The sequence below is a fragment of the Tamandua tetradactyla genome, chromosome 9, assembly GCF_023851605.1.
Source record: "Tamandua tetradactyla isolate mTamTet1 chromosome 9, mTamTet1.pri, whole genome shotgun sequence".
Taxonomy (NCBI): domain Eukaryota; kingdom Metazoa; phylum Chordata; class Mammalia; order Pilosa; family Myrmecophagidae; genus Tamandua; species Tamandua tetradactyla.
Window position 1 is genome coordinate 34797355 of NC_135335.1, and position 10364 is coordinate 34807718.

The window sequence follows — 10364 nt, forward strand, 5'->3', positions numbered from 1 at the left end:
TTTATGCCAATACCATGCTGTTTTGACCACTGTGGCTTCATAATATGCCTTAAAGTCAGGCAGTGCAAGACCTCCAGCTTCGTTTTTTTTCCTCAAGATGTTTTTAGCAATTCGGGGCACCCTCCCCTTCCAGATAAATTTGCTTATTGGTTTTTCTATTTCTGAAAAATAAGTTGTTGGGATTTTGATTGGTATTGCATTGAATCTGTAAATCAATTTAGGTAAGATTGACATCTTAACTATATTTAGTCTTCCAATCCATGAACACGGTATGCCCTTCCATCTATTTAGGTCTTCTGTGATTTCTTTTAGCAGTTTTTTGTAGCTTTCTTTATATAGGTTTTTTGTCTCTTTAGTTAAATTTATTCCTAAGTATTGTAAATGGGATTCGTTTCTTGATTTCCCCCTCCGCTTGTTCATTGCTAGTGTATAGAAATGCTACAGATTTTTGAATGTTGATCTTGTAACCTGCTACTTTGCTGTACTCATTTATTAGCTCTAGTAGTTTTGTTGTGGATTTTTCCGGGTTTTCGACGTATAGTATCATATCGTCTGCAAACAGTGATAGTTTTACTTCTTCCTTTCCAATTTTGATGCCTTGTATTTCTTTTTCTTATCTAATTGCTCTGGCTAGAACCTCCAACACAATGTTGAATAATAGTGGTGATAGTGGACATCCTTGTCTTGTTCCTGATCTTAGGGGGAAAGTTTTCAATTTTTCCCCATTGAGGATGATATTAGCTGTGGGTTTTTCATATATTCCCTCTATCATTTTAAGGAAGTTCCCTTGTATTCCTATCCTTTGAAGTATTTTCAACAGGAAAGGATGTTGAATCTTGTCAAATGCCTTCTCTGCATCCATTGAGATGATCATGTGATTTTTCTGCTTTGATTTGTTGATATGGTGTATTACATTAATTGATTTTCTTATGTTGAACCATCCTTGCATACCTGGGATGAATCCTACTTGGTCATGATGTATAATTCTTTTAATGTGTTGCTGGATTCGATTTGCTAGAATTTTGTTGAGGATTTTTGCATCTATATTCACTAGAGAGATTGGCCTGTAGTTTTCTTTTTTTGTAATATCTTTGCCTGGTTTTGGTATGAGGGTGATGTTGGCTTCATAGAATGAATTAGGTAGTTTTCCCTCCGCTTCGATTTTTTTGAAGAGTTTGAGGAGAGTTGGTACTAATTCTTTCTGGAATGTTTGATAGAATTCAGATGTGAAGCCGTCTGGTCCTGGACTTTTCTTTTTAGGAAGCTTTTGAATGACTAATTCAATTTCTTTACTTGTGATTGGTTTGTTGAGGTCATCTATGTCTTCTTGAGTCAAAGTTGGTTGTTCATGTCTTTCCAGGAATTCGTCCATTTCCTCTAAATTGTTGTATTTATTAGCGTAAAGTTGTTCATAGTATCCTGTTATTACCTCCTTTATTTCTGTGAGATCAGTAGTTATATCTCCTCTTCCATTTCTGATCTTATTTATTTGCATCCTCTCTCTTCTTCTTTTTGTCAATCTTGCTAAGGGCCCATCAATCTTATTGATTTTCTCATAGAACCAACTTCTGGCCTTATTGATTTTCTCTATTTTCATGTTTTCAATTTCATTTATTTCTGCTCTAATCTTTGTTATTTCTTTCCTTTTGCTTGCTTTGGGATTAGTTTGCTGTTCTTTCTCCAGTTCTTCCAAGTGGACAGTTAATTCCTGCATTTTTGCCTTTTCTTCTTTTCTGATATAGGCATTTAGGGCAATAAATTTCCCTCTTAGCACTGCCTTTGCTGCGTCCCATAAGTTTTGATATGTTGTCTTTTCATTTTCATGCGCCTCTAGGTATTTACTAATTTCTCTTGCAATTTCTTCTTTGACCCACTCATTGTTTAGGAGTGTGTTGTTGAGCCTCCACGTATTTGTGAATTTTCTGGTACTCTGCCTATTATTGATTTCCAGCTTCATTCCTTTATGATCCGAGAAAGTGTTGTGTATGATTTCAATCTTTTTAAATTTGTTAAGACTTGCTTTGTGACCCAGCATATGGTCTATCTTTGAGAATGATCCATGAGCACTTGAGAAAAAGGTGTACCCTGCTGTTGTAGGATTGTAATGTCCTATAAATGTCTGTTAAGTCTAGCTCCTTTATAGTAAAATTCAGATTCTCTATTTCTTTATTGATCCTCTGTCTAGATGTTCTGTCCATTGATGAGAGTGGTGAATTGAAGTCTCCAACTATTATGGTATATGAGTCTATTTCCCTTTTCAGTGTTTGCAGTGTATTCCTCACATATTTTGGGGCATTCTGGTTCGGTGCGTAAATATTTATGATTGTTATGTCTTCTTGTTTAATTGTTCCTTTTATTAGTATATAGTGTCCTTCTTTGTCTCTTTTAACTGTTTTACATTTGAAGTCTAATTTGTTGGATATTAGTATAGCCACTCCTGCTCTTTTCTGGTTGTTATTTGCATGAAATATCTTTTCCCAACCTTTCACTTTCAACCTATGTTTATCTTTGGGTCTAAGATGTGTTTCCTGTAGACAGCATATAGAAGGATCCTGTTTTTTAATCCATTCTGTCAATCTTTATCTTTTGATTGGGGAATTCAGTCCATTAACATTTAGTGTTATTACTGTTTGGATAATATTTTCCTCTAACATTTTGCCTTTTGTATTATATATATCATATCTGATTTTCCTTCTTTCTACACTCTTCTCCATACCTCTCTCTTCTGTCTTTTTGTATCTGACTCTAGTGCTCCCTTTAGTATTTCTTGCAGAGCTGGTCTCTTGGTCACAAATTCTCTCAATGACTTTTTGTCTGAGAATGTTTTAATTTCTCCCTCATTTTTGAAGGATAATTTTGCTGGATATAGGAGTCTTGGTTGGCAGTTTTTCTCTTTTAGTAATTTAAATATATCATCCCACTGTCTTCTAGCTTCCATGGTTTCTGCTGAGAAATCTACACATAGTCTTATTGGGTTTCCCTTTTATGTGATGGATTGTTTTTCTCTTGCTGCTTTCAAGATCCCCTCTTTCTCTTGACCTCTGACATTCTAACTAGTAAGTGTCTTGGAGAGTGCCTATTTGGGTCTAATCTCTTTGGGGTGCGCTGCACTTCTTGGATTTGTAATTTTAGGTCTTCCATAAGAGTTGGGAAATTTTCAGTGATAATTTCTTCCATTAGTTTTTCTCCTCCTTTTCCCTTCTCTTCTCCTTCTGGGACACCCACAACACGTATATTTGTGTGCTTCATATTGTCCTTGAGTTCCCTGATACCCTGTTCAAATTTTTCCAATCTTTTCCCGATAGTTTCTGTTTCTTTTTGGAATTCAGATGTTCCATCCTCCAAATCACTAATTCTATCTTCTATCTCTTTAAATCTATCATTGTAGGTATCCATTGTTTTTTCCATCTTTTCTACTTTATCCTTTCACGTCCATAAGTTCTGTGATTTGTTTTTTCAGTTTTTCTATTTCTTCTTTATGTTCAGCCCATGTCTTCTTCATGTCCTCCCTCAAGTTATCGATTTCATTTTTCCATTTCTGTTCGTATATTCAGCATTAGTTGTCTCAGCTCTTGTATCTCATTTGAACTATTGGTTTGTTCCTTTGACTGGGCCATATTCTCAATCTTCTGAGCGTGGACCGTGATCTTCTGCTGCTGGCGTCTGGGCATTTAGTCAGATTTCCCTGGGTGTCGGACCCAACAAGGTTGAAAGATTTTTCTGTGAAATCTCTGGGTTCTGTTTTTCTTATCCTGCCCAGTAGGTGGCGCTCGTGGCACACGTTTGTCTCATGTGTTTGGAAGGGATCCCCCCGGTCACCGATCTCCGCGGCCTGGGGATTTCCGATCCAATTCTCTCCGTTGGTTCAGGGGGCCGCGCGTGGTGGGGGCGTCAGCCGCCGCGGCTTGAGGGGACCCTGTGGCTGCTCGCCGGCCACAGCGGGCCCGGGGAATTCGCCACCGGACCAGGAAGTTGCCCGCGGGGGAGGCGTGTCGGTCACCGTTCGCCGCGGCCTGTGGAATTCCCCACCGGACCAGGAAGCCGCCCGCGGGGGAGGGTCACCGCGGCTTGGGTAGCCCTCTGATCCGAGACTCGTAGCCAGACCAGGAAGCCGCCCGCAAAAGAGGGGCGCCGGCCGCCTCGGCTTGGGAAACTTGCCTCTCCGAGACTCTCAGCCGGCCGGGGAAGGAGGGAGGGAGGAGCTCCGGCCGCCACAGCTGCCGCTGCTCGGGAAATCGCGCGCCGCTCGGGGATCTCACCGCAGCCGAGTCTCGCAGTCAGACTAGCCAGTCCAGACTGGGGTATGCTGTGTGTCCATTCCCTGTCATGGCCCCGGGAGCTGTTCTGCACTGTTTCAGTTCACCTAGTAGTTGCTTTGGAGGAGGAACTAAGACGCACGTACCTTACTAAGCCGCCATCTTGGCCCCAGAAATTATAAAAATTTTTAATGTAAAACATTTGAAAGAATTTTTCAGTGAAAGCTCATTATACCCAACAATTTTACTATATAATTAACATTTTGTTATGCTTGCTTTATCCCATCCTATTTATTTATCCCTCTAGCTCTCATCAAACCATCTTATGTTTTTGATGCATTTCAAAGTGCCCTTCCTCCTAAGAGGTCAATATTTTTTTTCTTTTCAGGTACAATTTACATATGATGAAATGCACAAATCTTATACTATTTGATGAGTTTTGACTACTGCATCTGTATTCATTTCCTGGCTGATAAAACAAATACCTTACTATGGGTTGGCTTAACAAGAGGAATTGTTTTAGAGCTTAGAATGGTTTCAGAGCCTAGAAGATTTGCTTCCTCCCAGGGTACCTTTTGGCTGGCCAGCAATCTTTAGGGTTTCTTGTTTTTTTCTGTCACATAGCAATGTACATGGCAGTATTTCTTCCTCTTATGGGTTCCACTGATTTCCAGCATCTGGCTGCTTCTCTTTATTTCTCTTCTGGGTCCGGTTTCCTTTGCATATGAGGACTACACCCATATTGGATTAAGGCCCATTCTCATTCAGCTTGGGAACGCCTTAACTGATAACATCTTCAAAGGTCTTATTTACAAATGGTTCACACCCACAGGTTCAGGGTTGGAGCCTGAGTTTGCCTTCTGTAGGAGACACAATTCAACCCCCATGGCATATATAAATCCTCACTCTCACCCTGTACCCAGAGGTTTTTCCACCATTGGTTAGTTTTGCCTCTGAGATTTTCATATAAATGAAATCTTATGTGACTTCTTCCATTCAGAATGTTTTTAAGTTCATCCGTGTTGTTGCATATAGCAATAGCGCATTCCTTTTTATTGGTGGGTAACACTCCATTTTGTGGATATACCACAGTTCATTTGTCAGTTGAAGGACATTTGGGTTGTTTCTAGTTTGGAGCATTAAAGCCATTTCAAATATTTGTGCAGGTTTTTGTGTGAGCATTAAGTTTTTATTTCACTAAATTAAATATCTAGGATTGGTATTGCTGGATCATAAAATGGATGTATGCTTGGTCCATAAGGATTTGCCAGAGCTCTTTCTGAAAATGATTGTACCATTTTATACTCCCATGAACTTGCATGAGGATTTGAAAGGTCTAAGATGTTCCACATTTTTGCCAACATTTGCTGTTGGCAGTCTTTTTAATTATAGCCTTTTTGTTGAGGGGGGGTAGTTGTACCTAAGTGTGGTTTTAATTTAGATTTCCTTAGTGACTAATTATACTAAGCACATGGTATTTTTTATGTGCTTATTGATCATTTATATCTCTTTCCTATGAGGCAGTAATTAGATCTTAGGCCCCTTAAAAACAAACAAAAAAAAAAAGGTTGTCATTTTTAATTGGATTATAGGAATTTCTTTATGTATCCTGAATACCCAATCCTTTGTCAGATAAATATTTTGCAAATATTCCCTTCCAGCCTGTGGCTTGCCTATTCTTAATGTTTTATTTTTTTTCATGAACAAAAGTTTTTCACTTTGAAGTCTAACCATCAATGTTTTCTTTTGTGGCTATTGTTTTATTTGTCCTAAAAAAAACCTCTGTCAACAGCAAGTCACAGAGATACTCTCCTATATTTCCTCTTGAAAACTTTATGGTTAAATTTACATTTAGATCTACCTCAAATTAGTTTTTGTGTATATTGTGAGATAGGGGTAGAGTTTCTTTCTTTCTTTTTTTTTTTTTTCACTTATGGCTATGCAGATGTTCTAGCAGTATTTGTTGAAAAAACTTCCCTTTCCGTGTTGGATTATTTTGGTGTCTTTGTTAAACATCAAATGACTGACTAAAGGATCTGTTTCTGGGCTCTCAAGAGATTTCATTGATTTTATCAGTCCTCTTGCAAATATCATATATTGCCTTGATTCCTATAACTTTTACAGTAAATTTTTAAGTCAGGTTGTATAAATCTCCCAACTTTGTCCTTCTTTTGCAAGATTGTTTTGTGTATTCTAGGTCTTTTGTATTTCCATAGAAACTTTAGAATCAACTTGTCAGTCTCTTCCCCCCCCCCCCCCCCGAAAAAAAAGCCTGCTGGTATTATGATAGGGATTGTTGAATCTGTAGATCATTTTGGGGAGAATTGATATCGAGTCTTCTGATCCATGAACATGGTATGATTCTTCATTTATTTAGTTCTCCTTTTCTCTTATATTTTGTAGTTTTTAGTGTAGAGGTTTTGTATTTGTTAAATTTATTCCTAAGTATTTTCTATTTTGAATGCTATTGTAAATGGAGTTTATTTTCCAGTTGTTTATTGCTAGTATATATATTTTAAAAATCAGTTATCTCATGTCCTTGCTAGAATTATTAGTTCTAGTAGTTGTTTCGTAATCAAACATATCCTTTTCAAGTACGGATAGTTTTGAATCTTCCTTTCTGATCTTTGTGTCTAATTTCTTTTCTTGCCTTGATGCAGTGGCTGGGCTCTCCATTTCAGTGTTGAACTGGTGAGTGTTGTCATCCTCTTGCCTTGTTCCCAGTCTTAGGAGAAAAGTATTCAGTACTTCACCACCAAGTTTGATTTTGGCTGTAGTCATCCTGTAGCTGCCGTTTGTCAGGTTGAGGAAGTTCTCTTCTGTTCCTGGTGTGCTGAGTATATCATGAGTGGGTATTGAGTTTTGTCAAATGCTTTTTCTGACCTAACAATCTTCGAAAACTGACTCTTACAAATTTGATGCACTCCTATTCCTCCTCTTCCCACAACCATCCTAATGTGCTTGATTCATTTTATCTTTATGTGCATTTGAGATGTATATAATTTTTAATATACATAACTGAGTATATCTTTTAATTAAAATCTTTTTTCCACTGAGCACTGTTTTAAAGATCCATCTGTGTTCCTCTGGATACATCTCATTGAATTGTTAGCAGCTTTGTAGCACAGACACTCTGAGTGTCCCTTATTTAGGCACTGTGACTGAGGATGTGGGGGAATTCATACAGAAAATGCTCTCAGAGATAGCTCTGGAAAACTAACCAAGTCATTGACTAATCAAGTCAGCACAAAGATTAGACAGTGGTTGTGAGTCCAAATTCTGGCTCTGCTCTCCCTAGTTATGAGAGCTGGGGGAAGATATCTACCTTTTCTGAGCCTCAGTTTCCTCTTAGAATGTTGGTGACACCTGTGATTCTTGTGAAGATTAAACAAGAATGTGCAAATACTTGGCCCCTGGTAGGCTGTCAGGATATGTTAAGTTTCTTTGCTTCCTCCTGACGGGTCCTGATGGGGAAGTAGGGATGGAGAATTTATGTGGTTATTCTGCAGATTCCAAAGGATGCCCTGCACAGAGGACTCTTCATGCATCTTAAATTGAGTGTAACAGTAAGTGCTAAAGCTCTTGACTGTATTTAATTTAGTTTTCCTTTTGCCCTCTGCAGGACAAAGTAGCCATGGAGAGTATGCCTCTGCTGGGTTTCACCATTGCCCCAGAAAAGGAAGAGGGCAGCAGTGAAGTAGGACCAATTTTTCACCTTTACCACAAGAAAACCCTATTTTATAGCTTCAAAGCGGAGGATACTAATTCAGCTGAGAGGTACCAAGAAAATTAATGCTTTATTTACATTGCTTCCCTCTCCAAACTAAATGAGTTGTTACCCAGGGGGTTAGCTTCGGTTCTTCTCCAGGCATCATATCAAGTAGGATTTGAACTGTAGCAGATAGCGGAACTACCTATTCCTGGTCAAAAGAATTTTTAGACTATTGTGATTCATTCATACAGACTTGCATTGATTGAGCAAGTTTTTGCACCGTGTTCCAGACCTCTTGCTAAGTCCAAGGAAACAAATGTGAAAATGGCATGGTCCTTGCCCTCAAACTAATAGTGATCAAGTTCAATCAGTTATAGGTTCTGTCGACAGAACTACAAAACCAAGTGTCCTCTTTCTTTCCTTTTACAGGTGGGTTGAGGCCATGGAAGATGCAAGTGTGTTATAGCAGTTATCAAGTATGTGGACTCAAAATAAACTCTTGGGTTGATATGTGGAGACTTCCAGAAGCTAATCCGTGTCTCAACTCATCTGGACACACATTTGGATTCAGCATGGGGCTTGACCTTTTTTTGCTGTAACTCCCTTTCTTTCACCTTCACAAGTGGAACCCTTTAGGAATATTTATGGACCTCTTCTTTTCTATCTCTGTGTTCTTCACCCCGTCATAAACCATTTCTTTAACCAGCAGTGAGTCAGGATTTAGTGACATGAAGACAGAGAGACCAGCAGAAAAGTGCATTTAGATAGGCAGGCTCTTTAGTACAAACCAGCTTTTACAATTTTTATTCATGGTAAATATTATCACCTTTCATGTTGATTTGGGTGCCTCAGATGAAAAGAGAAACAACCATAGAAAACAGCTACTCTCACTGAAAGCACTTTATTATTTTACTGAGCTACAACCTCCAGTTTTGTTTTCCATGTGATTTACTTAAGTAAATAACAGATGGAGTCCTGTGGACTAACCTGCCACCAGTTCTATAGCAATGGTGCATGTGAAATTGACCCATGGACACGTGGCCGTGGCTTGTCACTGCCTAAATGAGTGATGCTTGGAAGGCCCTCGGTATAGTGGAGGGGCCACTCGCCCTTGTAGGAAGAGAAGGTCTTTCCCATCACGTGACCTCTGCTGCCATAACTTATTGAAGGAGAGATTCATTCCTTCCCGCAGGAGTCCTCAACACTGCACCATGCTGGAAACTCAGCCGTTGGCAGATCCAGCCCTCCCCAGAGGTCACCGTAAACCCCTCTGAAGAGTCAAAGTCTACTTTAATTTATTGTGTGCCTTCCTGTGTTTACCCACACAGGAGCTGAAAATGTTACTTTTATGGAAACCTGTGCTTATTTTAGATATGGTGACCCTCAGCTGTATTACTGAAGCCTTTTTAGTTTTTGAAAGAGCTAGAAAGAGCAAACGAGATATAATCAGAGGTGAACTCGTGGTAGAGGTGAACTCGTGGTTTTAGCAGATGGCTCTGGACACAGAGGGAGCGCAAAAGTAGTGGCTTGAAGATATTCTCTGAATGTCTTGGGGCTAAATCATCTCCCGTTGATGACTTGCTCATTATGCTTGACAGTTTTTCACATAAAGCAAGGGGTGTGTGGGGGGTGGGATTCCTTGTTACACTCATTGCAATAAAAAACAATTGTATTATTTTCTGATAACCCATCCCCACCCTCCACCCTCCTGCTGCCCCTGTCCCCCCCCCCCCCAAAAAAAAGCATTTGCGACAAACCTTTTGTAAAAAGCACCATCTTAAGGAGTTATTTACATTAAATATTTTCAGGGGAAAGTTTTTCTAGTTTGCAATTCTTTTAAAAATGTTTGCATTAGACATTTAATTTGTGATTCAACCTAACAAATTTAGGTAGGCCTCTTAAATTTTTGAGGGCTTAATTCTAATTGAATCATTTTCATCATTAAATGTATTTAAATGAGCCTATTAGACCCTCTGAACTTTTAAAAAGCACAGCAAGACCTCAGTACCAGGCTGTGGGAGTTTCCCCCCACTTGTCATGCACGGCCCTGCATTGTCAGTTTATGAGCACCAGACAGGATTAATGTGCCTGAAAGTCTTTTCAAGGCCCCTTTCACTTTATAATATCCCATGTTTGATACTCTGTAAAAAAAAAAAAAAAAAAGGTTATAGTGCTTTCATTTCTTAGTGAATGTTACCTTAAAAGACCATCTGGATTATAAGTAAAACATCTGAATGGGTTTTATGAAAGGAAACCAAGAAGGGCCACCAAGTCCTCCCAGCCCGTTTTTACTGGGCAAGGCTTCATGTGTTTTACTGGATCTTTTTTTCACATGTCCTTCCCTTGGTTCTTTGTGAATGCATTTCTGGCTAATTTCTACTGGCTGACTTTGCTTG

At 39.1% G+C, this 10364-nt stretch overlaps 1 protein-coding gene across 3 annotated transcripts in view; it reads left to right on the top strand.

The window, feature by feature from the left end:
• Positions 1-9679, top strand: part of FGD5 (FYVE, RhoGEF and PH domain containing 5) — a 147343-nt gene extending 137664 nt beyond the window's left edge. For all 3 annotated transcript variants that reach the window (XM_077116435.1, XM_077116436.1, XM_077116437.1), the window contains exons 20-21: positions 7879-8033; positions 8398-9679. In XM_077116435.1, coding sequence (XP_076972550.1) covers positions 7879-8033; positions 8398-8434 — 192 coding nt within the window. In that variant the 3' untranslated portion in view covers positions 8435-9679. The remainder of the gene's footprint in view (positions 1-7878; positions 8034-8397) is intronic.
• Positions 9680-10364: the final 685 nt, after the last annotated feature.